Source organism: Erithacus rubecula (assembly GCF_903797595.1).
Source record: "Erithacus rubecula genome assembly, chromosome: 22".
NCBI lineage: Eukaryota > Metazoa > Chordata > Aves > Passeriformes > Muscicapidae > Erithacus > Erithacus rubecula.
In genome coordinates this window covers 9981845-10009090 of record NC_136674.1, presented here as the reverse complement: position 1 = coordinate 10009090, position 27246 = coordinate 9981845, and the positions used below count along the sequence as shown (strand labels likewise).

At 62.1% G+C, this 27246-nt stretch overlaps 2 protein-coding genes across 3 annotated transcripts; one reads left to right on the top strand and one right to left on the bottom strand.

The window, feature by feature from the left end:
* Positions 1 to 4351: 4351 nt before the first annotated feature.
* SEPTIN4 (septin 4) lies at positions 4352 to 16097 on the top strand. 2 transcript variants are annotated; one of them, XM_079325058.1, is made up of 12 exons: positions 4352 to 4429; positions 8939 to 9238; positions 9463 to 9556; positions 9669 to 9755; positions 10523 to 10646; positions 10940 to 11074; positions 11156 to 11273; positions 11591 to 11692; positions 12068 to 12164; positions 12243 to 12405; positions 14380 to 14479; positions 14718 to 16097. In XM_079325058.1, the coding sequence occupies exons 1-12, from the start codon at positions 4427 to 4429 to the stop codon at positions 14775 to 14777; spliced, it is 1383 nt and encodes a 460-aa protein (XP_079181184.1). In that variant the 5' UTR covers positions 4352 to 4426; the 3' UTR covers positions 14778 to 16097. The 2 variants fall into 2 exon arrangements, with proteins under 2 accessions (XP_079181184.1, XP_079181183.1); XM_079325057.1 differs by lacking the exon at positions 4352 to 4429 and having other exon boundaries at positions 8716 to 9238.
* Positions 16098 to 20722: 4625 nt separating this feature from the next.
* On the bottom strand, positions 20723 to 26365 carry LOC306811329 (coiled-coil domain-containing protein 183-like). Its single transcript, XM_079324924.1, has 14 exons — positions 26225 to 26365; positions 26002 to 26123; positions 25824 to 25895; positions 24944 to 25111; positions 24734 to 24838; positions 24472 to 24579; positions 23712 to 23840; positions 23064 to 23121; positions 22881 to 22981; positions 22494 to 22654; positions 22029 to 22188; positions 21794 to 21910; positions 21515 to 21611; positions 20723 to 20912 (listed from the first exon to the last, which is right to left on the bottom strand). The coding sequence occupies exons 1-14, from the start codon at positions 26322 to 26324 to the stop codon at positions 20797 to 20799; spliced, it is 1614 nt and encodes a 537-aa protein (XP_079181050.1). The 5' UTR covers positions 26325 to 26365; the 3' UTR covers positions 20723 to 20796.
* Between the last annotated feature and the right edge of the window lie 881 nt (positions 26366 to 27246).

The window sequence follows — 27246 nt, the reverse complement described above, 5'->3', positions numbered from 1 at the left end:
AGTGCTGAGCAGGCAATGGCTCTGGGATCCTCTGATCCAACTCAGCCAGAGGCTGGATTAGAGACATCCTGGGATCATTCCTGTCCTGCCCCCCTCTGGTCTCCCATCCTGCATCTGGCATATGGTTCTGCAGGGTGTCTGTTGTGGTTGATCTTGTCCCCGGAGCTGCCTCTGTCCCTTGGGTACAGGATCCCTCCCTCTGGCTCAGGAACAGGGGCTTTGTGTGGTTCTGGAGCAGCCTGAGCCCTCCCTCCATGATTTGGTGTCACTGTCACACCTCCCCTCTGCAACCTGGGCCAAGGTTAATAAGGAGCCACCTCCTTGGGTCACACATGTCACCAGGACCTGGTGGCTGCATGGGGAACATCCAGACACCCAGAACTGGTGGAGCTCTGAGGCCAATGGTGAGAGGTCAGTGTCTGTCTGACTCAATTTCCCTTGTAGCTGGAGCAGGCTGTGAGACATGAGAATGGGAAGAAGGGCTGTCACTGCAGCTCCTGTCTTCCCTCCTGTGTCCTCTGGTCCCTGGCCAAATCCAGGCAAGAAAATCCTATGGGACACAGTTCCCTCCTCATTGGCTAGCAGTTTATAAACACAGCCCTGGGAATAGTTCTGCCATCCTGCCCCTCTTTGCCAGCTGGGGGCACATGGGGCCCATCCCTGACCACCTGCTGGTCCTGTGGGGACACAGGCACCTGGGAGGGGACATCTGGGGGGCCCTGAAAGCCTCAGCTGCTTCTGATGGAGACAATGACTCCTCAGTCCCACTGCCATCCTCCCCAGCTCCAGGACAGCCCCTTCCCAGCAGGGCTCCAGACAGGGAGGTAAGGGATGGGTGCTCCTGATTCCCCAGTGCCACCAGGTCCCCAGGCAGGACCAGGGATAGGCACCACTAACTGATGAGTCCTTTGTGAGGGATTTGGGGGCTGGTGACATGTGATGAGCTGTGGGAAAGTTCAGTCCAAGAAGGGAAGGGGGACTTTGTATGGGCAGGGCTTGGTTGGGACCACCTGGGCTCATGTTTGGATGGTTGTGACCACATCCCCACTGCTGTGACACCATCCCATAGAGCTCATCCCATGTCCAAACCCCTCCAAGGGGCTGGCACTGCCCAGATTGGGGAATTTGGACCCTTAAAACCCCCAGGGCCCCCTACACTGAGCAGGAGCTCCCTGCAGAGACAGCCCAAGGGTGGGGAGACCCTGGTATGTGAGTTTGGAGAGCTGGAAGACCCTGGCATGTGGGTTTTGGGTTTGGAGAATCCCAGACCATGGGTCTGGGGGCTACTGGCTGCCCTATAAGACTGAAGCACAGGGAGCCAGCCAGGCATGGGCAGCCTTTCTGGGCTCACACCAAGGGAAAGAAGCCAAAAGGCAGGAGTTTCACCACAGATTTTCAGGGTTCACCCTGACCACACACCCCCCAACCCACCTCATCCCTGTGCTGGAGCAGATCTTGGGGAGCACCACATGGTGCCTGATGTGGCTCATCCTTCCCATAGTGAAAAATGAGTTTATTCCCAACTTGGAGTCTGGCTACTTTGGAGAGGGGAGAGCAGAACTAATGCCTGTGCTCTGGTGGCTTTGGGGATGGACCCCTTGGGGTTTTGTGCCCTGGGATGTGTCACTGGGAGCAGCAGTGAGGTGCTCCACTCCATACACATGGCATTGTTTGGCCCAGCCACCGCACTGGGAAGGCTCCAAAATGGGACCAGTTGCAAGAGAAAGAACTAAAAATAGAGATTCTCATGGCAGATGCAGGGAAGCATCTGAACACGTGGCCTCTGGACCTGACCCCAGCCCCATCCCTTGCCTGGCTGACACCCTGTGGTCTCTGTGACCCCCAGTTTCCCTCCTGAGCCCTGGAGGGCAGCCCAAGCCCCAGGGTGGAGCTGGCTGTGGGCAGGGGGAGCTGGTGCAGGCACTGAGGAGGTTAAGCTCCCCACGCCCGCCGGATGCAGCATCCTGGGCTGGGCTCTTTCCATCTTGTTTTGGTTTGGAGGAATAAAAGCTCTGGCAGCAGCAAAGCCGCTTCCCAAAATAACTCAGCCTCCCATGGTAATTATAGAGCTCCGGGCCCCGGTAGCAAGTGGAGACTTCCCAGCCGGGCCGGGACCTGGGATCGCTGCTGCTGTCGGGCTGAGGGACCCCAGGGTGCCTCGGGGACCTCCCCAGCTGTGCCACCGTCCTTGGGTGTCACCGTCACTGCCCTTTGTGTTATCTCCCAGGCGGGAATGTGCAGCCCCTGTGTCCCCTCCTACTCTGAAGCTGATCCTTTCAGCTTTTAATGCTCTGTGTAAAGCCCAGGTTGCAGTTCCCCAGCCTGGTGGGCACTGGGCTAGCAGAGCACGGCCGTGGCAAGGTGTGGCTGCTGCAGGCTGTGCCCGCTGAGCAGGCTGAGAGCACCCAGCTGATCCTGGCAGTGGCGGGCTGAGAACGCCCGGCTCAGCCTGGCAGTGCCCTCCCGCCCCCGCGGGGCTCAGCGCTGCTCCTTGAAGGGCAGGGAGAGCCCGAGCTGAGCTCCTGGAGCCCCCGAGCCCCTAATCCCCCGTAATCCTGGAAGAAAGCGCTGGCTATGGGGATTAGGGATGTAAACAGCCACCCTCACCTGCCTGCCCCTGCCTGCCCCTACCTGCCCCCTGCCTGGACCCCCCAGCCGGCCAAGATGAGATGCTGGGAGAGTGGAATCCCTGCCTGGACCCCCCGAATACAGGGTCGAGGTGGCCATCGGTGCTCTCTGAGGCTGTGTTGAGCCTGTGATGGTTATTTATGGGAATAAAGGGAATGTGCAGCCATCTGGACACAGCCTGGATCTATAACGTTGGAGGGAAAGAGATTCCAGGCAGTGACAAGGTTGGGGACAAATCTGAGATGGTCTCTGAGGAGTCACACAGCTTCGGTCAGAGTCTGACCGGGGCTGGATCCGTCTTTTCCTCCTGGGGAATTATCACTGGCTTTTTTCATGGACGGGGAAACTGAGGCAAGAGAGGAGAAGCCCGTGAGAGGGATGCGCTGGGAGTGCATGTGACTTCACCAGCTCCCTGGCTTGGAGTGAGTTTGAGATGGGACAAGGGCAGTCCTGAGGAGCAGCTGAATTTGACTGAATTTGGGGAGGGCTGAGCTCTGCCAGCTGCTCGCCGCGGGGAGCAGCCACAGCGGCCAAGGCTCCCCCGGCCCCTTTCATGGCCGGAACCCTGCCCGCGGTGACAGCATCCTCCCTGCCCTCGGGGACACGGGGACACAGCCGCGTGCCACTGCTACTCACATCGGCTCGGGGCCGGGGGCAGCCCGGGAAGGCGCTGCCATCCCTGAGGTGGGATGGGAGTTGCGATGGGGACAGTGGCACAGCCAGCCGGGTGTCTGGGTCCCTTTGCCAGCCCACCAGCCAGGGGCAGGATGGCTCAGCAGCAGCCCCAGGAAGGGCTTCAGGAGGGGGAGGCAGGCTGGGATTTTGCAGAAGGAGCACTTGGGAGGCTGGGATTCGATGACCCGTGCCCAGTGCAGTTGCCAGTCACCAGCCAGTGGTGTGGCATGTGTGGTGCTGGGGTGTTTTCTCAGTACCTAACACCCCCTAATTGGTGCCCAGTGCTCCCAGGAGCCAGTGGCTGGTGTGGAGCCTCCAGCACAGTTCCTGGTACCTGCAGGGCCATGCTCGACACTGCCAGGAGGTCGCTCACAGTCAAGGGGGCCGTTCCCTCTTACCTGCATCAGTAACTGGCACTGGGGCCTTGTACCCACTGCCTGCACGGGGCCCTGCCAATGTGCAGCACCCAGCACTGGTGCCCTGCACCCCGTGCCCTGTCCCTGGTACTGCTGCCCTGTCCCTGCTGCAGTGGCTTGCTCCTGGTGCTGGTCCCAGCGCTGATGCTGGAGCCCTGTGCCTGGTGCTGCTGCCCTGTGCCACCACCCCGTGCCACTGTGCAGCTCCCGGTGCCCGGTGAGTGCTGCCAGAGTTGGAGCCCAGTGCCCGGTGCCAGGCCCCTGTGCCAGCTGCCAACGCGAGTGCCTGGGGCCGGTGCCAGCTGTTGATGCCAGAGCCGAACGCCAGGGCTGGAGGCTGATGCCCAGTGCCTGGTGCTGGTACCCCGTGCATGGTGCCAGTGCCCGGTGTGCGGGGCCTGGTGCCCGGTGCCCGATGCTGGTGCCGGTGCCCGGTGTACTTCACTCAGCCCCGGTGCCGGCTCCGAGCTCTGGTGCCGCTGCCGGTGTCCGCGGGCAGTGCGCGGCGCCGGGCGCTTCTGCCGGTGCCGGTGCCGGTGGCCGGTGCCGCTGTCGGTGATGCCGAGCGGCCGCCCCGCCCGCCCCCCCGCCCGCCCCGCCCCGGGGCCGCCCCCACCCCCGCCGCTGCTATTTCTGCTAATCCGCGGCGGGGCCCGGCCGTGCCCATCGGCAGCCGCCGCTCCGGGACGGCGCCCGGCGCCGCAGCCATGGTAAGGCCGGCGGACATGGGACCGGCCCGGCCCGGGCTGCCCCGCACGGCCCCGCACCGCGGCACGGGCCCGCTCCCGCAGCCCGGGCCCGCTCCCGCAGCCCGCTGCCCTCCGTGAAGGTGACGGTGCGCGGGGGCGGAGCGGACCGGGCCCGCCGGTGCCGCAGCGGAGCGCGGGGGGGACACGGGCGGCGGGGCAGCACCTGCCCGGGGGAGGCGGGGAGGCCACGGGCCCCTCACCGGGGCATCCGGTAGGGCAGCGCTCGGCAGCGTTACCTGCGTGTCTCCCCGTCCTGCGCTGCCCCCACGGGTGTCCGTGCGTGGGCGGCGGGAGCTGCTCTGCCGTGGCTCCATGCCGAACATGGGTCCCCAGCTTTTGGCAGGTCCCCGGGCTGCGGCGCTGGTGGCACCGCCAGCCTGGCCGGGACCGCCACACGCATGGAGCCGGCTCCGTACTCACCGGCCAGGTCCGGAGCCGCCGCTGGCGTTCCCAGCCCGCGGGAGCTTGTTGTGCATCTCCCGTTGTGCCTCGCTCCGCCGCGGCGGCGGCAGGTCCTCAGCAGCCGTCCGGCTGGGCCGCGTCTCCGCGGGGACCTCGGGCAGTGTCCGGGGTGGGTGTGAGAACGGAGAGCTGCGGGCGCGGCTCGCGTGGCACCGGGCTGTGGCCGCTGGGACCAGTGGCCTTGGTGGGGAGCGCCGCGGCCGCGCTGTCCCGGCAGCCGCCGTGGGAACCAGCCCGGCACATTCCTCCGGAGCTGGACGCAGTGAAACCAGAGAGGAGGGCGGCTGGCGGAGCGTGTCGCAACGGAACGCCTTCCCGACAGGCTCCAGACCGTGGCTTCGGGATGCACACATCAGCTTGGAAACATCGCGGGGGGGACAGCAGTCACAGCTGGGGACCGGGGCAGCTGGGCTCCCTCACCCGTGCACGTGGAGTGAGCTGGGGCTGGCGGTGCTCCAGAAGGACACACAGACGCAGAGCCAGTGTCCCTGCCACCGGTGCCACATCCCTGTGTCCCCAAAGCAGTTCCCAGCTGCCCCGGAGGAGCAGTGTGAGCACCGGTTCCCCCCGGTCTCTGCTCCCTGCTCTGAGAGGGTCAGATCTTGCCCAGCCCTGGTTTCCAGCCTGGACAGGCCTCGCTGTCATGTCCCAGCTCACAGGGAGCCACTGCTCATGGTCGCATCCTGGGGTCCCGTTCAGGTGCTCACAGGTCCTTCCAGATGAAGGATTCCCTGCGGGAGAGGGACTGGAGCTGCTGCACCAAGGGCTGTGGCTCTCATTCCCCGTGCTCATCTGCCTGCTGCTGACCCCAGCCCAGAGCAGGGACCCACACCACAGCCTGCCCCACATCCAGCACCCTGCTCCTCTTGGAGCTGCCGGGAGACTCAGTTTTCCCATCTCAGTTTTCTCCTGCCAGCACTGGGCTTCGCTGGGGGCTTGTCCTGCGTGGGGTTCGTGCTTTGGGACAGCGTTTGTGCCTGGGATGCTCAGCCATAGTGGCTGTGCCGCGGGTGGCATTCTGGGTGTCACCTTTAGAGGGCTTGGGAACGCTTCTGTCAGTCTGGCAGTAGGGACAGTACCTCGCCGGGATGTTCCCTTCCTTTCCCTGCAGAAGCTGGGGAAACACCTCCCGTGGGAATGTGGTACCCATGGAACCGTGCTCAGGGGCAGCCGGTGGCATTCCTAGGCCAGGCTTTGCCCGCTGCCCCCGTGTCCACCCCGCCGCATCCCTCGGGCTGTCACCGCGCGGGGACGGTTCGATGCAGAGTGACAGGCGGGGACGAGGCGGCGCGTGTGGCCCCTCGCTGGAGCTGCGGGGCCGCTGACAGCCCGGGTGTGAGGCCGGCTTCACTCAGCCGCGTGTGTAATCTGCTTACGGGGGCACCGGCACAGCCCCGGGCTCTCGCTGCCGTAAATCCCGGCTCCTGCCCGGAGTGCAGGCCGGGACGCGCGGAGCGGCCGAGCCAGCCTGCTTCGCGCCTGAGCTGCTCTGATGCATTTCGACACGCATCAAGGTGAATCACCGTCCCTGGTGACCCCGAAATGACAGCTGGGGAACCCTGACTGCCACCGACGGCTCCTCCTGGGGCACTGTTAACCCTTCGTCTCCCAGGGATGAGCCGGGAAAGCCGAGGCAGGAATGCTGGAGCATCTGCCTGGGATCCCTATGGTGGGCAGGATCCCTGCTTCTCTCAGTCCAGGGCAGGGTCCTTCCCCACCAGGCCCAGCTCCAGCAAGAGTTTGGAGCCACGTGGGAAAGATTAAATTATCAGGTGCAAAAGTGTGGGAAAACTGGATTTCTGACCTCAAAGAGGCTGTGGAACCCTGCTGGGAATGCTCCAGGTGAGCAGTGGGAGTGGACGTGGTGTGCAGAGGGGCGTTTTGTCCCGGGATGGAGTTTTGTCCCGGGATGGAGCGGTTTCTTGTCCCGGGACAGAGGCGTTTCCAAGGACTGAGTGTCCCCCTGGGCTGTAGCCAACCTGTGTGCTCAACCCAGGGGTGCTGGTGATGATGGTGGTGGTCCTGCAGCCCTCCCAGGACGTCCCTTGGCCAATGATGGCCGGTGTTTGAAATCTCCACAGCCGGGCAGGAGCTGGGTTTGTCTCTGCCCGGGGGTCCCTCTCCCCTCCCGTGGCCCTCGCAGGGGCCGTGCCTGGCTCCTGGGTGCCGCGGGCGCCCGGCGCGCAGCCTGCCCAGGGTGGAGTTATGCTAATGCTGCTCCCCAGCCCTCGGCGCAGCCGGTGCCACTCGGCATCTTCTGCTGGGCGACACCGGCTGTGCCATGGCCACCTGCCCCGAGCTGCAGCATGGGCAAGAGGTACGGGGGCAGCGCCCGTGCCCGGCGGGCCGAGAGAGGGGGCGAGGGGATGGGGGGCACGGACCATCCCGGTTCTGCGGGAAGGTGCCATAGCTGATCCTCTATCCCTGGGACAGCCCTGCCGGGGGCCGCACTTGCTGCAGGACCCCCAAGAATACGGCGCAAACTTCGGTGCCGCGGCACTGCCGGGGTCATCGGCTTCGCCGGGGGTGGGGAACGAGGGAGAGCCCCAAAGGGCTGGAGCCCCGAGGGGTGAAGCGGCAGCGGGGCTGGAAGCGCTCGCCGCTGGTGGTGGCATCATCTCCCATCCCCGAGCGTCCCCGGCCGGGATGTGCTGTGCTGGGGACTGGCTTTGAGACCCCCCCAGGTCAAGGGCGGTGAGGAAGAGGATGCTGCGGTCACGCAGACCCACCGAGCACTCGGGACCCACTGGGGCAGAGGGGAGCACGGGGGTCCCGTAGCCCCGCCGTGGGGCTGCCCCCCAGCCTGGCCCCCGGTCCCCGTGCTGTGGCCTCGGGGGCAGCGGGGGCAGCGGGAGTGGGGCCAGGCGTGCGAGCGCTCAGCCCCGCAGCGCCGTGACCTTGTTTCCAGCCCGCTAATTCCGCGCTTCTCGCCTTGCCGCCGGCACCGCTGCCCGCCCCGCCAGCGAGCGGGGACACGGCGGAGGGGAGGACACGTATCCCCGCCGAGGGAACTCGCCTTCAGCCTGTTCTGGGGGGGCACGGACCCCCAGCTAGGACTGCAGGGTCACGGCCCCCCCGGCCGCTGCGTGCCTCCCGTTTGGGGTCTCACTGGCCGAGCGGCTGGGCTCGCCTGGCAGTTGCCTTGGGACCCTGGGGACATCGGTGCCTGCTGGCAGCAGGGCTTGGTCCCACGGGAGCCGCTGCCGGACATGCCCTCGGGAGCGCGTCTCCTCCCGCCATCGCTTGTAAACAGGATGTGGAGCCATCCCAATTCCGTCCCTCATCCCAGTCCCGCCACCCCACGGGGCAGCAGCTCGGGGGCAGCTGTGCCCGTCCCCCTCAGCCCCTCCCGAGCGCTGCTGCCCGCGCCGCCTCCGAGACGGGCAGAGCCAGGGGAAGGAGCTGTCGGGTCCTGGTCATGTCTCTCGGCCGGATCCCCTGCGGGGACGGGGCACCTTGTGCCATGGCCCGTGCTGACACCCTGTGCACGGGCAGCGGGCGGGGACACGGGCACCAGGGGACCGGGCCACCATCTGCCTTCCCCTGGCTGCAGCCCCGCTCGGGTCACCCCCAAGCTGCTCTTCATCTCTTGGTGTCTCTGCCTCCTCCCGGCCCCTCCCTGTCCTCCTGGCAGGCCATGGGGCGCGGGGGTGTCCTGGCTGACCCAGAAGACCCCGAGGAGCGGCGGGGTGCCCAGGGGGAAGGTGGCCGCCCCTGTCCCCCGGAGTGCCAGGAGCTGGCTGCCGTCCCCACGCCGCAAGTCGTAAGCGCCCGAGGAGCACGGGACCGCTGTCCCCACTGCCATCCCCATGGCTGTCCCCGTGGTTGTCCCCAGGGTGGTGACTGGTCCCCTGGGGTGGCCGTGTCCCGTCTCTCCTCCCATCCCTGCCACCTTTAGCCTGCATGTGTCTGGCTGCTGTAGCTTGGGGGTTTGTGAGGCTGAGCTGGGTGGGGCCATCTCGGGCTGGCACTGCCACCAGCAGTGTCACCTCCTCCCTTGGTCCCCAGATAAAGCGTTTCCTGAAGGAGGATTCGGACGAGGCTGAGCTGACCCAGTTCCTGCGGGATTGCCCACCAGCTGACAGCTCCAGGAAGGTGGAGGCCCCGGAGAGCCGGCGGGAGCCTGGCCACCCTTTGGGCAGCGTGGCCAGGGTGCCCCCGGACGAAGCCAGTGACGAGAGAGACGCCAGGATCTTCTCCCGCTCTCGGCCCTCGGATTTCCAGCAGCACATCGCTGCCCCCCCGCCCCCCAGCCCCAACCGCCCGCGGAGCCCCTGGGGGCAGCTGGACCCCTACGACTCCTCCGAGGTGCAGGACGTGTCCGTGGGGAAGGGGGGACACACAGGTGGGACGAGGGGCTGCGGGATGGAGGGTGTTCCCGTCTTGTGAACACAAAGGCTTTGAGCAGGCATGGCCTCATACCCTGGAACTCCAACCCTGAGAATCCCTTTTAGGGTGGGGAGAGGGGGCAGGACGAGGCTCTCCAGTGGGCTGGTGGTGTCCCTGTCCCACGTCCCCTCTGCCCTCTGCAGGATGACAAGGAGTACGTGGGCTTTGCCACGCTGCCCAACCAGGTGCACCGCAAGTCGGTGAAGAAAGGCTTCGACTTCACCCTCATGGTAGCAGGTACGGGGTGCAGCCAGCCTGGGGGTGCTGCCCCTGCTCTGGATCCCAAACGCCCTGAGCTGGGGAGAGGGCCATACTGCTGCCACCCCTCATCTCTGTCCTGCTTTCTCAGGGGAATCCGGGCTGGGCAAATCCACCCTGGTCAACAGCCTCTTCCTGACAGACATGTACAGGGACCGCAAGCTGCTCAACGCCGAAGGTCAGGGGGACAGCCACGGCCCAGAGAGGTGTTCTGGGTGACCTGGGCAGTGGCAGAGCCCAGAGATGCTCCAGGGGTCTGCAGCTCCTCTCCCTGCCCAGCCAGGTTCCCCTGAAATGACGTGCTTTGCTGCCAACTGCCCCCTGGCACTGGGGACCACTCTGAGGCAGTGGAGACCCCCCTGCACAGGATGGGAACTCCCCACGGGGCCTTTATTTCCATGGGGAAAACAAGCCTTGGCTTGTTGGTGATTGGCTGGAGCCTCAACATTTCAGGGAGGCTGGGGACAGTCAGGACCTGGGGCACAGTGCCAGTTCAGCTGCAGCCAGTTTTTGAATTAAAATGGCCCAAACTTGCCCAAATCCCCTGGAGTGTGAGGGGTTTGTTTGATTTATTTCCGTTGCTTGGAGTGAAATCCAGAACACACAATGCAGCAGGAGCATCCCTGAGGGTGCAGGGACATGGAGGGTCATGGGGTGAAGGGGCACATGCAATCTGGAGCCTGTGGGGTCACCTGAAATGCTCCTGCAGCAAAGCCCAGCCCCAGCAGAACCTTGTGCTGCCTGAGCTGGGGTCCTGGGGTGGCACTGGCCCAGCCACCAAGGGATGGGTGCACATCCACAGCATGGAGCATCCCCTCCTGGGCTGGAGCATGGTGTGTGCTGGGACTGGTCCAGGGTGGGGGATATCACCGGGGGTCACAGCATGTCCCTGTGTCACCTCTGCCCTCCCTGGTGTCCCCCTTGGTGACGAGTCCCTGCCCACAGAGCGCATCACGCAGACAGTGGAGATCACCAAGCATGTGGTGGACATTGAGGAGAAGGGGGTCAAGCTGCGCCTGACCATCGTGGACACGCCAGGCTTTGGGGACGCCGTCAACAACACCGAGTGGTGAGTGCCATGGGGTGGGGACTGTCCCCAGTGGTGGGTGGGATGATGAGTGCCATGGGGTGGGGACTGTCCCCAGTGGTGGGTGGGATGATGAGTGCCATGGGCTGGGGACTGTCCCCAGGGTGGGTGGGATGGTGAGTGCCATGGGCTGGGGGTCTCCCCAGGGTGGACACCCCGTGGTGGGTGGGATGCCCATTGTTCCTAAGCTGGGCTTAGGTGCTGAGCCATGGGAGGCATTGAGCTGGGGGTCTGCAGAGAACAGGGGTCCCACAGAGGACTCGGTGTCCCCGCAGCTGGAAGCCGGTGGCTGACTACATCGACCAGCAGTTCGAGCAGTATTTCCGTGACGAAAGTGGCCTCAACCGGAAAAACATCCAGGACAACCGAGTGCACTGCTGCATCTACTTCATCTCGCCCTTCGGCCACGGGTACAGGCAGCCCTGCCGCGCTGCCGGGGGCTGGGCGGGGCAGGGCTCGCTGGGATGGCGCTCACCAGGCTCCCCCCGCAGGCTCCGGCCCCTGGACGTGGAATTCATGAGAGCTCTGCACCAGCGCGTGAACATCGTGCCCGTGCTGGCCAAGGCTGACACCCTGACCCCCGCCGAGGTGGAGCGCATGAAGAACAAGGTGAGGGGGTGGGCTGGCTGGGAGCTGCCCCAGCAGCTCTCTGGGCATGGGAGTGCCCTGGGTTCTCTGTCCATATCCTGCCTGGAATTTGCCCTGGAGCATTATCCAAGCTCGTGGCACTGTAGAGGACCGTGTTGCCCCCATGGCCACCGAGGACACACCTGCCCAGGGCTCAGCTGGGGGGTTAGAGAGACTGGGGGATGTCCATGACATCTGGTCTGGTGGGAACAGGCTTTTGGGGGCCATTGGCCCTGTGTGGTGCTTCCCACACCCTTCCCAAGGCCCGAGCCCTGCCCTCAGGGGGCTGTTTCCTGCAGATCCGGGAGGAGATCGACCACTACGGCATCCGCATCTACCAATTCCCTGAGTGCGACTCTGATGAGGATGAGGAGTTCAAGCTGCAGGACCAGGCACTGAAGGTGGGTCTGGCTCCTCCAGCTCCATCACTGGAGGGGCAGAGCCCCATGGCTAGGAGAATATGTCACCCTGGGGTACCTGCAGAACCCTTTGGGGCCATGCCAGCTCTCCAGTATGGAGGGGCTGGCACATATCTCACTACTCAGACAAAGTCACCAAGATCCCACGGGTGATACCTGCTTGGTGGGGTGGGGCTTGGGTGGAGAAACCCATGCCAGGACCTCTGCTATCCCACTGGGCCTCTCCACAGCTGGGCCCTTGGGATATCTTGGCAAATGGGTGCTGGACACAGCCGAGGAGGGGCACGTGGAGGGGTGTGGGTCTTGGCAGGTGGGTGTCATGGCAGGGCCCCGCTGACCCCCCCCCTGCCCTTGCAGGAGAGCATCCCCTTCGCTGTCATCGGCAGCAACACGGTGGTGGAGGCCAAGGGCCGGCGAGTCCGCGGGCGCCTCTACCCCTGGGGCATCGTGGAAGGTAACGCTGGCTGTCCCCTGGCCTTTGGGGACAGGGACACGGCGCTGGCTGTGGCCCCTGACCCCGCCTCGCCCGCAGTGGAGAACCCGTCCCACTGCGACTTCGTGAAGCTGCGGACGATGCTGGTGCGGACGCACATGCAGGACCTGAAGGACGTGACGCGGGAGACGCACTATGAGAATTACCGCACGCAGTGCATCCAGAGCATGACCCGCATGGTGGTCAAGGAGCGGAACCGCAAGTACGGGCCGGGGCCGGGCCGGGGACTGCTCTCCTTGGGGCGACCCCGCCCACTGCGCGTGCGGTGTCGGCGAGGCAGGGCCGTGTGTGGGTCCGTGCTGTGCTGGGAGCCCCAGTGGGGAGAGGGGCCCCTCCCTGGGCTGGCAGTGCCTGGGGGAGGGGATGCTCCGGCAATGAGGGCACCCTGCATCCCTCGAATCTGGGTCTGTCTTAGCTGGGATACTCGAGCAGTGTACCCGGTGGACTGGGGGGATGCTCTGGTAGCGAGGGGACCCTGCATCTCCCCAGAGCTGAGGGGCGTGTTCAGCAGAAAGGGGGACCCTATGTGCCCCCGGGGCTGGGGGCCAGGGGTGTGCTCTGGCAACAAGGGGAACCCTGTGTCCCCTCTGGGCTGGGTGTGTCTCGGGGGATGCTTCAGCACTGAGGCGGATCCTGGGGCTGGGTGCGGGGGGATGCTCCAACAGGGAGGCGGCCCTTGCATCCCTGCAGGCTCCGGCACTAGAGCAGGAGCCCAACAAAAGCTGGTGCTGGGGCTCTGCTCGCCGAATTCACGGCACCCACATCCGCTTTAGCCACCCCGAGATGCTGAGGAAGCCCCACGGTGGGACTCTCCAGCCTGTGGGTCCCGGGGGGCTGGAGCCGTGCTGCGGGGGGCTGGCAGTGGCTGTAGGCACCTCTCCAGGCACCTCTAAGTGTCTCTCCCTGTGCGTCCCGGGGCAGGAGCCATCCCTCCGTGCTGAGGCTGTGCTGCGGGGACTGCTCCGCCGACTGAGCCGGGACTGGCCGGGGCCGCGCTGGGCCCCGCCCTGCTCCCCCTGCTGCCCCCTGCCATCCCTGGCCCCTCTATAAAGTGCTTGTTGGTACCCAACGCTGTCTTGGTCCTTCTGTGCCCGTGCAAGGGCCAGGCAGCCGCCCTCGGGGTGAGCCGGCCCTGTGGCCACCCACTCTGGCCCTGTGGCCACCCACTTGTGTCCCACTCAAGCTGCCCTTGGGGTGCCACGGGACGCTGTGTGCTGGTGGTGTCACCCCGGCTCACCCAGGTTTGGGAGATGAGTCACTGCTTGGTGGCACTGAGGCCCCCGCAAGGCTGCCCAAGGGAAGGATGCCCCCGTTGTGCTGCCCTCCCGGGGATGTGATTTTGGGGTGCTGAGAGCCTGTGCTGCTCACCCCGTTGCTGGTGCCCGGCTCAGCCCCGTGTGGCTGCCAGGGCTGGCGGGAGCTCCATGTGCTCCCCAGGTCCCCCAGGGCGAGAGCCAAGACAACGGCAGCGCCTTCCAAAGCGGCTCCCGAAGCTGCCAAGCCCTGGCCCAGCCCCCGGCCCAGCCCCTGGCACCCCGTGAGGCAGGGCTGGCCTGTCCCGCCCATGTCACACCCGTGTCCATCTCCCCTGTGCCCGAGGGGCTGTGGTGGCATGTGGCGGTGGCACGCGGCAGCACGCGTGACCCTGCCAGCTGCTGGTGGTGTCCCGGCCTTGTCACCAGCTGGGGTGGCACGTGGCACCCACAGGGACGGGTGGGAGAGCTGGTCCCTCCCAGAGCCCTGGGCGTGGGAGAAGCCATCGATGGGCTGGCCCTGCTCCTGGGCGGTGGCGTGGCCTCAGGGGGACGCTCGTGGCTCTCCCCAGCAGGAACGGGCTTGAATGGGGGCTGGGGCTCTGGAAAACGGTGTGGAGCGTCCCTGGGGCTGGGGCAGGGAAAATACTGGCCTAGGAGAGCCCAACTCCAGTGGGATTCTCCCCAAAGTGGGAGGGTGTGGAGGAAGTCCCTGGATCCTCCCTTGGTTGATGTTGGGGGTGCTGAGGTTTGGGGGGTGGCTGGAACCGCTCAACCTTGCCTGGAAAATGTCACTCTGATGGTGGCCATGGGGCCCAGGGGCTGTGCAGGGGGAGATGGGGACCTGCCAGGGCTTGGGGCATCCACGGGGGAATGTCCCCGCAGGGCTGGGGCAGCATCTCACCTCCTCTGTCTGCCCGCAGCAAGCTGACCCGGGAGAGCGGGACAGACTTCCCCATCCCTGTGATCCCCCCGGTGCCGGATGTGGAGACAGAGAAGCTCATCCGGGAGAAGGATGAGGAGGTGAGTGTGGGGCAGCCTGAGCCCCCAGACCCCCGTCCCCACTCCCTCCAGCCCCAGAGATGGCACAACCGTCAGGAGCCACTCTTCCAACCAGCAGGGTCTGGAGGTGCACCCAAGGGTGGCTCCTCCCCAGCTCTTGGCGATCCCGGTTTGTCTGGGATGCTCAGCCCCAGCCCCACGTGCGCGGGAGCTGCTGGGGCCGGGCACCATCCCCGACCCCGCCTCTGCTCCCTTCCAGCTGCGGCGGATGCAGGAGATGCTCCAGAAGATCCAGAAGCAGATGAAAGACTCGCACTAGCCCATCCCTCCTCCTCCTCATCCTCCTCCCCTCGTCCTCCTCCTGGCCCCGATCAGAAATGTTTACATCACACTCCCCCTGCCCGGCCCCGCTGCCAGACTCGGCACCGACACCCACCCAGCGCCTCACGCTGCGGCACCGCCTTATCCCAGCGCCCAGCGCCTGCGGGGACACGAGGGGACACGAGGGGACAGCACCCAGCCCGGGGTCCCCTGCCCTGGTCCCCCCTACTCACAGTTTGGTCCCACAGGCTTTGGTTTCCTGTTTCTCCCCAGCTCTGGGAAGGGCGCTGGTCCCCACAGCATGGCCCTGTCCCCATGTCACCCCAGGCTCCCTGCTTACAATCTTTATGCTCAGCTTGGCCCTGGCTTAAGGGGAGAGGAAAGGGGGACACTGGTGCCAGTCCCCCAAAGGCCCCAGCTGCCCTGCTATTGGGAACAGGGCTGCTTCCCTTGGCTGGCATGGAGGAGCAGCAGCTCCTGGGGATCACAGGGGACACAGGAGGGACAGTCACCATCCTGCTCCAGCAGCAGTGCAGAGGGACTGAAGCTTGTCAGTGTCCAGCCCTGTGTCCTCAGCCTGTCCCCACTGAGTGACAGCAGGGCTGTGGCATGGGGAGACTGGGGATTCGGTGACCCCAGGGAAAATCCCTTGAACCCCAAATCAGAGGCTGGGCACCCCCAGCCCGCTGTGATGTTGGCCCTGTAAAGCAATAACGAGTGTCCTGTGCCCATGGCACCTCTCACCCCATGGCAACAGCACTGGCTCTGCCTGGAATTTTGGCCCATGCTGCCACTTGCTTGTCTGTGGTGTCCCTGTGTGCCCAGGATGTCCCTGTCCCTGCTGCTTCTTGGCAGCCCTGTGTATTCTCCAAGGATATCTCCATCCATGTTGCTTCCCAAGCGAAGCACTGCTGCATGTCCCCATGTCCCCTATGCTGTCCCCATATTCCCCACCATGTCCTGGTTGGTGTTGCTGCCCTACAGAGCACTGCAGCTTGTCCCCCCCAAGACTGTCCCCACCTGCATTGCTTTCCCACAGAGCTATGTTGCATCCTTGTGTGGGATGTCCCCAGCCACGTCTCCGCCCTGCAGGGCTCTGTGCAGTGCCCCTGTGTCCCCAGGGATGTCCCCAGCTGTGTTGCTCCCTGCAAAGCCCCACTGTGTCCCCAGGGTGAGCCCTGGCCACCTCTCACAGTGTCCATGGGGAGATGAATCCCAACCCCCTCCTGCGTATGGGAGAGCCACAGGGAGTGTGAGATGCAGGTGGGACTGGGAGCAGTGGGAGCAGTGGGATCACTGAGACCAGTGGGAGCAGTGGGAGCTCACTGCTGTGGTGATGTGTCCTGTCCCATCAGGGCCCCCGAGTGGGGGTGCCCCAGGTGGGGTGTGGCTGGAGGGGGCTGTGCCCAGCCAGGGCTTGGGGGTGGGGGCTGCAGGGTGCCAGGGCAGCTCCTGGCCTGTGTCCCCCGTGTCCCCGTGCCAGCAGGGGGTGCCGTGGCCCCGGTGGGCAGGGCCCCCCCAGGGCAGGGCCCTGCAGGGAATACTTAGCGCTTTCCTTTTTTTAATCTCGCTATTTTCTTACGGAAGCCCCTCCCCTGGCATGACGGTCCTAGAGGCGTTTATTAACAGATCAGAGAGTATAGGTTTATAAATTCTTATAGAGTAGTGGAAATATTTTTATCCCTCCACAAACATTCTCAATAAATACGGCTGACCCGGCTTGTCTGCAACCCTGTGTGGCTTCCACCGAATGGGGGCATCCCCCTTCCCTGGGCATCCCCCTTCCCTGGGCATCCCTCATCCCTGGGCATCCCCCATCCCTGGGCATCTCCCATCCCTGGGCACTCATGTTCTGAGGCTGGTGGTGGCCACCCCATGGCCTTCTGGTCCCTTGGAAAAGGCTCAAAATGGATATCGGAGGATTTGTGCTGCACTCACAGGGACACCCAGCTTGGGGTGTGGTGGGAGAGTCCCTTGGGATCAGCTCTGGGATGAGGGGGCAGAAGGAGGGGTCTCCCCCACTCATATGCCTTGGGGTGCAGTGAGGGGCTGGGATGGGAGTGGGGAGGGTAGAGGCTGAGCCAGGGATGGAATTGCCCTCCATTCCTTGTGTTCCCCCTGGGGGGTCCCTGCTAGGAGACACCACCAGTACCTGTGCCCAGTCACCCCAGTTTGGGTCCCCCTGGAGCTGCTGGAGTGGAGGAGCAGGAGAGGTGGGCAGAGCAGAGCAGGGCTGCATGTGATGAGCTGCATCTGCAGCTGCCTCCCAGTGGCATTATCCACCTGCACCCCAGTATCCCACCCTGCACCCCATTACCCCATCCCACTCCTGCCCCTGCATCCCCTCCCTCTCCTCCCCACAGAGCCCTTGGGCTGATCCAGGAGAGCAGGAGCAGGGAGCTGGGGCAGGGACATTCCAGGCTAGTACAGACTGGGGAGAGAGGGATGGATGCATGATGGATGGATGGATGGATGGATGGATGGATGGATGGATGGATGGATGGATGGATGGATGATGGATGGATGGGTAGACGATGGATGGATGGATGGATGGATGGATGGATGGATGGATGGATGGATGGATGGATGGATGATGGATGGATGATGGATGGATAGACAATGGATGGATGGGTGATGGATGGATGGATGGATGGATGGATGGATGGATGGATGGATGGATGGATGGATGGATGATGGATGGATGGATGGATGGATGGATGGATAGATGGATGGATGGATGGACGATGGATGGATGGATGGATGGATGGATGGATGGACGATGGATGGATGGATAGACGATGGATGGATGATGGATGGATGATGGATGGATAGACGATGGATGGATGGATGGATGGATGGATGGATGGATGGATGGATGGATGGATGGATGGATGGGTGATGGATGGATGGATGGATGGATGGATGGATGGATGGACGATGGATGGATGGATGGATGGATGGATGGATGGATGGATGGATGGATGGATGGATGGAACCCCGCCCACAGCTCTGCTGCAGCCACTTCTCCCCTTGCTGAGGGTCAGATCATGGACCCAACCTCCTTGGTGTCCTTCCTTGCTTTACCAGCACTGCCTCATCCCCACCTTGTCCCACTGTGGCTGTGATGCCAATTCCTGCTCTTCACCAGGCCAAACCCCCCATCCCCTCATGAATGCTCTTATCAACACGGGAATGAAAAATGTTTGTGCTTCCTTGGCTGGAAGCAGCTCTCACCCCAAATGCAAACCTCCCACATCCTAGAAGGATCCCTTGGCTGCTTCTCCATCCCCAGAACAGCCAACAGAGCCTCTGCTTTTGGCCCCAGACTGGCTGATTCCCCTGGTTCCCCTTTTCCCAGAGTATGAAACCCAGCACTGATACTCCAGTGACAGCCCCAGCTGTGCCCACCCTTCCCTGCACTCCATTCCATGTGATTTTTATAACACCTTTAAAAATAAAAAGCCCCAAACCCACTCAAACACAGTCTTCCCAAGGCAGAGATTGATATTTCCACATGGCAAATGCTTTTATGCAATTCCCCAATGTCCTATTTTTGGTTTCTCACCAGCCCTGGCACTGGTTGCAGCATCCGTGCTGGAGCTCCAGCTGAGCTTGGGGGAAGGGAATAAAGGTTTCTCAGGGCAGAAAGGAAAATCTCTCCTCTCCTTCCTTGGGCTGTGCCACCCATGCCTGACACCTAATGAGATCTTATGGTGGCATCACTTCTGTTGTTTCCCTTTTCCCCTTCTCTTCCCTACTTATTCATTTGTTCCTTGTATAATTAATGATATTTTCCCCTGTGGGAAAATGCAGCCACACCTTTTTGCATCTTTTAAAATCCAGAAACCAAGGCACTGCCTACAGTTCTTTCCCCCTCTCTTCTACCTCTTCTCCACTTGTCACATCTATTCCCAGCTCTGTCTCTCCTGGATCCAGGGGAGCCAGCAGCAGTCATTCCAATTGCACCCAGCTCTGTGTCTGATGGATCTAGGGGAGCCAGCAGCAGTCATTCCAATTGCACCCAGCTCTGTCTCTCCTGGATCCAGGGGAGCCAGCAGCAGTCATTCCAATTGCACCCAGCTCTGTGTCTCATGGATCCAGGGGAGCCAGCAGCAGTCATTCCAATTGCACCCAGCTCTGTGTCTCATGGATCCAGGGGAGCCAGCAGCAGTCATTCCAATTGCACCCAGCTCTGTGTCTGATGGATCCAGGGGAGCCAGCAGCAGTCATTCCAATTGCACCCAGCTCTGTGTCTGATGGATCCAGGGGAGCCAGCAGCAGTCATTCCAATTGCACCCAGCTCTGTGTCTCATGGATCCAGGAGCAGTCATTCTGATTGCACCCAGCTCTGTCTGCATGCCTGGGAGCTGCTGGCTGGGGGTGACAGCCCTTCCCCTCTCCTGGCAGCTGTGATGAGGGTTAGGGATGCAGTGTCTGATCACATCCAGTGGATGCTCCTGATGGAGCAGGTAGCCCTTGGATCCCCTGCTCAGGGCAGGAGGAGCTTAGAGAAGTGAAACCCCATTGCTTCTCTGTCCCTTGTGTAAAGGCAGCTAAAACACCCCTGAATTACCTTCCAGCCAGAAAATTGGCCACAGGCTGGAGCCTCCAGCCTCCACACCTTTTCCCACTTCCCTGCTCCCCATAGCCAGTGTGGAAAGACCAGATCAAGAGCTTGACACATTTCTCAGGCTGGGGGAGCTAGGGGTGTTCACCTGGAGAAGAGAAGGCTCCAGAGAGAGCTCAGAGCTCCTTCCAGTGCCTAAATGGCTCCAGGAGAACTGGAGAGGGACTTTGGACAAGGGATTGAGGGACAGGACAAAGGGAATGGCTCCCATTGCCAGAGGGCAGGGATGGATGGGATACTGGGAAGGAATTGTTCCCTGGGAGAGTAGTGAGGCTGTGGTGGGCACACAAGAGTGTGACATGAACAGATGGATATGCATTTACAGCCTGGTCTTTACTTGCAGAAGAGCCCACCTGTGGCTGTGGATTCTGGGAAGCTCCATGAGATGCCTTTACTGACACGTGATGTTATTTCTGGAGCTTCCTTGAAAAACCTCAAGTTGTGCTGTATTTTGTGAAGATAATGCCCATCCCACAAACCCCTCCAGGAACAGGGCTGAGAGGCTTGGGAGCAGCAGCCACTGCTCCTCTCGGTGGTGATGTCACTGATGGTGGCAGCACAAGCACCGAGCAGAAGGGGCAGGGAAAGGCTGCTCTGGCCCTGACACTCCCCTGGGGAAGGGGACAAGGTGTCCTTGCCCTGGCTGTCTGTCCAGGAGCTCAGGCAGAGCCCCTCGGTGCCGGCTGCTCTTGCACAAACAGCACCATCTATTTCCAGCACGAAAGGAGATGGGGTCGGGTGTCCTCGGGGGCTGTGTGGCTGTGCCCCCAGCAGGAGCAGGGACCCCACCCTGCAGAGCAGCCCTGCTGTCCTGGGTCACACCGGGACACTCCTGACTGCCAGACCCCCCTGCAGCCCATGGCTCACCCCTGGGGCTTGCTCCAAGCTTGGGGCAGGAGCTGCAGGACGTGTGTGCAGGAGCAGGGAGGGGAGAGGGTGCAGGCTGGGGGCTCAGCTCAGTTGTGGTCTCTCTTTTCCGGGTAGGCTCTGCCCTTTGGCTTCCATGCACAGACACGAGGACACCCACCCTGGGGCCCCACAGGACCCAGCCATTTCCCACATTTCCCCATCATTGGCTTGGATAGGCTTCAGCCCCTGGGGCATCAGAGATCCTGGGAAGGTGTTGGCTCTGCAGCACCAAAGGGGAGAAAGCCAGGCCAGTCCCAGCTCTGCTCCAGGGGCTGAACCTGTCCCTAACCCAGCCCATCCCAAACCCAGCTCAGAACCCCTCAGGATGGACCCCAAAGTGCTCTGAGTGACAGAAGTGACCTAGGGCCGCCTGTTCCAGCCTTACCATGGAACTGGGAGGAATGAAAAAGATCTGATTTATTAACTTCTGGGAAAAGGGTACAAGGGGTGGCCTGGGCTCCTCAAAGCTCAGGTGGAGGAACTACCGCTTCCTCTTGCGACGCCTGGTGTTCATTCTGATCAGCTGCTGCCCCTGCCTCTTGATGTCCTCCCGGCTGGGGATGTAGTCATGGTCTTCATCCTCAAAATCCAAGGTGTCTGGAGGGGAGAGTGGAGAGGAGGGGCTGGGGAGGGTCTGGAGGCCATCTCTGCTGTGCCCATGTCCCTGGGAGAGCTGACACATTTTGTCAGGCTCGTGGGATCTGGGAGAGTCCTTGTGGGCTTTTCCACCCCAGCATCCCAGGGTGACCTGTGGGACCTGTGATGCCACTGTGGCCTCTCTCCAGTGCTGCTAGGGCTTCCTGTAAAGGTCTGGAGATACAGTGAGGTGGGCACAGCTCCTGTTTTGCTGAAGAAAACTCTCTGCCTCTTTCAGGAGCATCCATGGGAAGAACCAAGCACCGATTATTCTTCACAATCAGCTGATTTTGAAAATGAGGGTGTCCCCTCTTGCCCCACAACATCTCTCCTTGTTCCTGCAGTGGCTTAGTGTTCATCACACCACCACCTGCCTTTGTTCTCCCACATCCTTGCCTGAAACCACCACCCATGTCTGAAGCCTTGGAAACAGCTAAGGTCAGCCTTAAGACCTGGAGGCAATTTGTGAGTTGGTGTCTGCTAGGCCAGTGGAAGAGAGACAAGGATTTCCCAAAATCCCAGGGGGGCAGGGGCTGGGACATGTCCCCACTGTGCTCTCCTACCATCTTCCCTAGCCTCTTCATCCTCAAAGGAAATCTTCAGGTTTTGGGTTTCTTTTGCAGCTCTTTTCTCCAGAAGGGTCCTGACCTTGGCAAAAATCTGTGAAAGACAGTCTGGGTTGAGTGCTGGGTGCCACATTGAGGTACCCTATGGGTGGCTCAGCCATCTGAGGCTGAGCTGCTCCATGGCTTTTCCCTGTGGCCTTGCTGAGGAAGGGTGACTGGGTGGCCACCTGTGAGGGCCCGAGTGTGTCCCCAGGGGCACAGAGGGGCCCCCTGTACCTCGCTGTTCTCATCAGCGCTGTCCTCAGGCCGGGCTGCCAGCCTCTCCTTCAGGAACTGCAGCTTCTTCTCACACTCCTGCAGCTTCTCCTCCAGCCCCCCCACAGCAGCAGAGTCCTGCTGGGGGAGACAGAGGCACCCTGGTGGGGACAGTGGGGCCCTGGTGGCAGCGGTGGCCGTGCAGCTGCTCCTGAATTGTGCACTGCCTGGCCCTGCTCCCTGGAGCCCGTGGTACCTGCTCAGGGATGAGGATGCCCTGCAGGTGGAGGTACAGGTTGTCAATGATGTTCTCAAACTCGATCAGGCGCTTCTGGTTCTTGGACATCTGGGCCTGCACCTGCGCCAGCCGCGCCTCCTGCTGCTGCAGGCTGTGCCTCAGCTCCTCTTCCTGCAGCCTGGGGCCAGCACACACACACACACACACAGCTGCACAGAGCTGCTCCAAAAGCTGCTCAGCTTTCCCCACCCCCAGCTACAGCTCCCTGCTGCTGGCAGCGCTTCCCATGCCAGGCAAGGGGAAAGGGAGCTCAGGGACCCCAGTGGGAGGTTTGGGTGCTCTGCCAGAGCAGACCTGGGAGCTCAGAAACCCTCCCGGGGCAGGAGGAGTGCGTGGCTGCAGTGGGAAGGTCAGGGTGCCTGATGGGACATGTCCCCCCCCAAGGTGGTGGCCTGGGTGGCAGTTGTGTGAGGCCAGCTGCACCTGCTGGTGCTGACAGGCTCATTGAACTTCAGAGTAGCCTGCTTCAACTCCAGCTCCTCCAGCGTCTTCTTCAGCTCCGTCTTCCTCTCCTTGCACTCCTCGATGTGCTGCTGCAGGTTCCCCAGGGATCTCCTCTGGGACTCGATGCTGCTGGGAATGTCCTGGCCAGGGGAGACACGAGGGCTCAGCCCAAGGTGCTCCCTCTGGGAGCAGAGCCTGGTGGGGGTTACAGCAGCACGGAGCTCTGCAGCCTCTGCTCATGGAGAAGGGTAGCAAAGAGGGGCTTTGGGGCTCCAGGCACAGGAGAGCAGGCAACCCACAGGGACACAGGGGGAGCAGAGAGGTGGCAGGTCCCCAGTGCTTCAGCAGGGATGGGTTTGCCATTACCCAGAGGCGGGAGCACTGCAGGACAGTCTTGGCTTTCTCCATCTTGTCGGTCACAAAGGCCTCGCGCTGCATCTTGGCCTTGGCAGCCTCCATGTCAGTGCCTGGGGTGGCAGGGAAGGAGCAGGGCAGGGTGGCAGTGCCTGTGCCCACATTCCCCCACCCTGCCCCCTGCCAGGCACTCACCCACCAGCACCTCCGAGGTGCTCATTTCCTGCTCTTCAGAGAGCATGAGCACAGCTTGCTGCAAGGACAGTCAGTGTCAGCCCTGGGCTCAGCACTGCAGGCTGTGCCTTGCCCAGCCCTGCCTGCCCCACACCCCCAGCTCACCTGCCCCATGCCCCCAGCTCACCCATACCCAGCTCACCTGCCCAACCCCCCTCAGCTCTGCCTGCCCCACCCCCTCAGCTCACCCATACCCAGCTCACCTGTCCCACCTCCCCAGCTCACCTGTCCCACCCCCCCAACTCACCCATACCCAGCTCACCTGTCCCACCCCCCCCTCAGCTCTGCCTGTCCCACCACTCCAGCTCACCCATACCCAGCTCACCTGTCCCACCCCCCAACTCATCCATACCCAGCTCACCTGTCCCCAGCTCACCTGTCCCACCCCCCCCGCAGCTCTGCCTGCCCCACCACTCCAGCTCACCCATACCCAGCTCACCTGTCCCACCCCCCAACTCACCCATACCCAGCTCACCTGTCCCACCCCCCCTCAGCTCTGCCTGCCCCACCCCCCCAGCTCACCCATACCCAGCTCACCTGTCCTAGCCCCTAGCTCACCTGTCCCCAGCTCACCTGTCCCACCTCCCAGCTCATCTGCCCCCAGCTCACCTGAATCTGCTGCCTCTCGCTCTCCTCCTGCCGCCGGAGGCTCTCGATGTTCTTCTTCTGCTCAGCCAGGGACTGGTCCCTGAGCTGCTTCTCTGCACGCACCTGGGGTCCTGCCTCAGCCATGAGTTTCTGGAGCACAACAGAGAAGGGAAGAGTTGCTGCCAAAGTCAGTTGGAGCTTTCTACAGATTGGCTTATTAGGTTCAAGTACTGGTTTAGACTGAGAAAAGGAAGAAATTCTTTCCTGTGAGGGTGGGCAGCCCTGGCACAGGGTGCCCAGAGCAGCTGTGGCTGCCCCTGGATCCCTGGAAGTATCCAACGTCAGGTAGGACAGGGCTTGGAGCAACCTGAGATGGTGGAAGGTGTCCCTGCCCATGGCAGGGGGCTGGAATGAGATGAGCTTTAAGGTCTCTGCTAACCCAAACCAGATTCCATGAATCTGTGATTTGAGCTAGTGATGAGCTACTGGGAGGTACAGTGTCAAAAGTGACTCCAATCCATGCAAACAGGCTGTGAAGGAAGCTTGGCAAGGTGTGGGGTGTGGGAACACACTGCCTTTGCCATGGCTGGTACTTCAGACAGGCTGACCCCAGCCCCAGGGGACAAGAGGGAGACCTGGGAGCACCTGTGGAGGTCTCTGGGTGCTGTGGGCAAGCTCAGCTCCATCTCTTTTGCCCCTTGTGGAAGGGAGGCTGTCAGGCCCTGGTGTGGAGTGCTGTCTGTGGGCACTGGAGGGTGGGAAAGGGCCCAAATTATCTCACCTTGATGGCTTTGTTGGCTTTGAGGCTACTCTGGGCTCTGAGCTCCTCGTGGTACATCACAGTCATCCCACACAGGAGGTCCAGGTATCGAGGCAGGTACACCAGCTCCTGGCACACAGGGAGCCACAGCACGTCATCCACCAGTGCTGTGACAGGGCACGGGGGGGATCAGCAGGCTGTGCCCTGGGACACAGCCCCTTGGGCACCCTGGGCCTTTGCAGGGACAGCAGGTGAACCAGTGGCCCGGGGAGGAAGGGCTCACCCTCCTCAGGACCTCCTGCAGCCGCAGGTACAGGTTCGTCACAATCTCTCCACTGTGAATTTTCATGAGCATCTTCTCAATGTCATTGCCCAGCTGACGAATGGTCTGGGGCAGACATGGGGGGGAAGACACAAAGTGACTGTGTGCCATGCAGGGGCTGGCTTAAAGCCCCCCATGGGTGTTGGCACAGCAGGAAGGGCTCCTGGGTACCTGCAGTTGTGGCTCTTGCCACTTGGGATTCATCTCAGCATCCTGCAGCTCCTGCAGGTGCCTCTGGCGCTCATCCCTGGCTTGGCTCCACTGCCTCAGCTGGTGCAGCAGCATGTCACACACCTTCACCTGCTCATGGACTTTGGCCTCGATCTTCTTTATGACCACCTGCATGGGCATGAGACCATTTCCCAGGCTGGATGCTGCAGGAGAAGGGAGTGCTGCCCAGAAGACTCCCCCCAGGGTAGAGCTGGGACATTGCAGCTCCAGTGGGGACACACTCTCCAGGATGTTGTCACTGGTTTGACAGGGTGGGGTCTGGGAGAGCTTTGCTCTGGGGACTGGCTGGAGTAAGGCAGAGGTGGGCAACTGCTGATGGAAGGGCTGTGCTGTGCTTAGGGACTCTGTATAATATGGAGGAGGACTGGGGATCAATAAAATCAATCAGGACCCAGATGGGGATGTTGTCAGAATGCAGCAGCACCACTCTATTCCTGCAAGAGGCCCCTGGGCAAAGGCAGCTCAATGGGCACAGTGCCTCGATCTCCATGGGTTTATAACCAGGGCACAACCTTGGGACAGACAGTGAAGGGCAGGGACAGCATCTCTCTGCCAGGGATGCAACTGGACCCTGTAGGAACCCAGGCAGTGCCAGGGACACATGGGTGGGACAGCCAGGATGTCTGCTGGGACAAAGGGGCTGCACGGATGGGTTCCACGGTGGAAAGGGACCCATGGGACCAGATGTGAACACTGTGTCTCTACAGCAGCCCTGTGGGGCTGTCCTGGTGCTGGCACCATGTCTCTCTGCCACCGTCTTCCCAGTGTCCCCAGAGCCCCAGCCCTTGGGAGCAGCCCCTGCTCCCAACCCTGCCATTACCTCCAGGCTCTCAGTGGCTGAAAAGAGCTCCTGGCCCTCTCCGAACGCATCCTTAAGGGGGAGTTTGTTGTACTGTGGGCAGGGGAGGGACAGAGACGGTCAGTGTCAGCCTGGGCATGACAGATCCCTTTGTGCTGCCAGCGCCAGGCAGGGGGCAGCAGGAGGGACCTGCCGGTACCTTCAGGACAAACTTGAGGACACTGGAATCCTCCTGCAAGGCCGCCTGCAGGCTGGGGAGCAGCTCCCTGTTCTGCCGAAGCTTTTCCTCGCAGGCCTGAGCGAAAATCTTCCCGCCTTGCTCTGGGGGACATCAGGCAGATGTACAATGGCACCGGCACCGTGCGGGATGAGGGGTGGGATGAGGGGCGGGATCCCCCGTCCCCGAGCAGCCCGAGGCACACCTTGCAGGCCCACCAGTGCCCGCAGCTCCTGGCTGCGCTGGCTCAGCTTGGCCTTGGGGCCCCGCGCGCTGCCGGGGGTCTCCATGCCCCGGGCCCCCATCGCCGGATCCCCGCGGGACAGGCGCCGAGGCCCCGCTGCCCCGGGAGGCAGTTCCACCCCGAACTGTCACCGCGGCACTGCCAACTGCCAGCGGCCACACGCTCCTGCCCAGCCGCGGCCCGGCCCCTCAACGGGCTAATTAACAACTAATTAACAACAATGAGCTCTTGGAGGAGGGCAGAGAAGCATCCCAGCTTTGTCTTCCATTGGCAGTGGCAGCTGCCAGGGACCGTTCTGAGCTCCACCAGGAACAGGACAACTTCAACACACCAGCAGTGCTCTCCTGCAAGCTGCCAGCTTATTTAAATGCCCATCTATTTGGAAATTCCAGTTAATTAGCCAGGAAATGGTTGTGCAGCGAGTTATGCTCTCGTTGGAATGGGCAAACACAAACAAGTTACCAATGCTGAGCTTTATTCTGATGCTCAACATACGTTCTTGCTGAACTACAAACATAATAAGAAATGCCAGCATGTATCTTTATTTGTCCATAAATAAACTCAAGCTCCCTCTACCAGAGAAAATCTTTAATGTTTTGGATTTGCAGAAAAAGACTTTATAAAGAAATTGCCTTCCAAGCACCAAGCTTATGAATCAGCTTAGATTCAGGTTCTGGAACCCCAGATCTTTAACTGCTGCCATCCTGTTGTGTTTAAGGTGTTGAACACAGCAAATCAAGGAATTAAAGAATTTTGAAATCATGTATTACTGACACAATATTCTCTGAGGGTCTTGCTCAGCATCTCATTTGCATATTTATGAATGACATGTTAGTGCTAATTGCCAGTGACAAAATAATATCAACATGATCTCCTCAGTGCTTCCCAAAGTGTGCCTGGAGAGAGGGGCATGTGAAGGCAGCAGCTCAGGGTGGTACTCCGGGGGAGCTGCCTGTGCACACAGCTCTCCACAACAAGCCCTG

What these genes read in the sequence shown, in the direction of transcription:
- SEPTIN4 (XM_079325057.1), top strand. Translation starts at nt 8,834, where the DNA reads ATGTGTCTGGCTGCTGTAGCTTGGGGGTTTGTGAGGCTGAGCTGGGTG. An exon ending in GCCGTCAACAACACCGAGTG is followed by an intron (nt 10,647 to 10,939) that starts GTGAGTGCCATG and finishes GTGTCCCCGCAG; the next exon opens with CTGGAAGCCGGTGGCTGACT. An exon ending in TGCAGGACCAGGCACTGAAG is followed by an intron (nt 11,693 to 12,067) that starts GTGGGTCTGGCT and finishes CTGCCCTTGCAG; the next exon opens with GAGAGCATCCCCTTCGCTGT.
- LOC306811329 (XM_079324924.1), bottom strand. Translation starts at nt 26,324, where the DNA reads ATGGGGGCCCGGGGCATGGAGACCCCCGGCAGCGCGCGGGGCCCCAAG. An exon ending in TGCAGGAGGTCCTGAGGAGG is followed by an intron (nt 24,580 to 24,733) that starts GTGAGCCCTTCC and finishes CCTGTGTGCCAG; the next exon opens with GAGCTGGTGTACCTGCCTCG. An exon ending in TGAAGAGGCTAGGGAAGATG is followed by an intron (nt 20,913 to 21,514) that starts GTAGGAGAGCAC and finishes TCTCCCCTCCAG; the next exon opens with ACACCTTGGATTTTGAGGAT.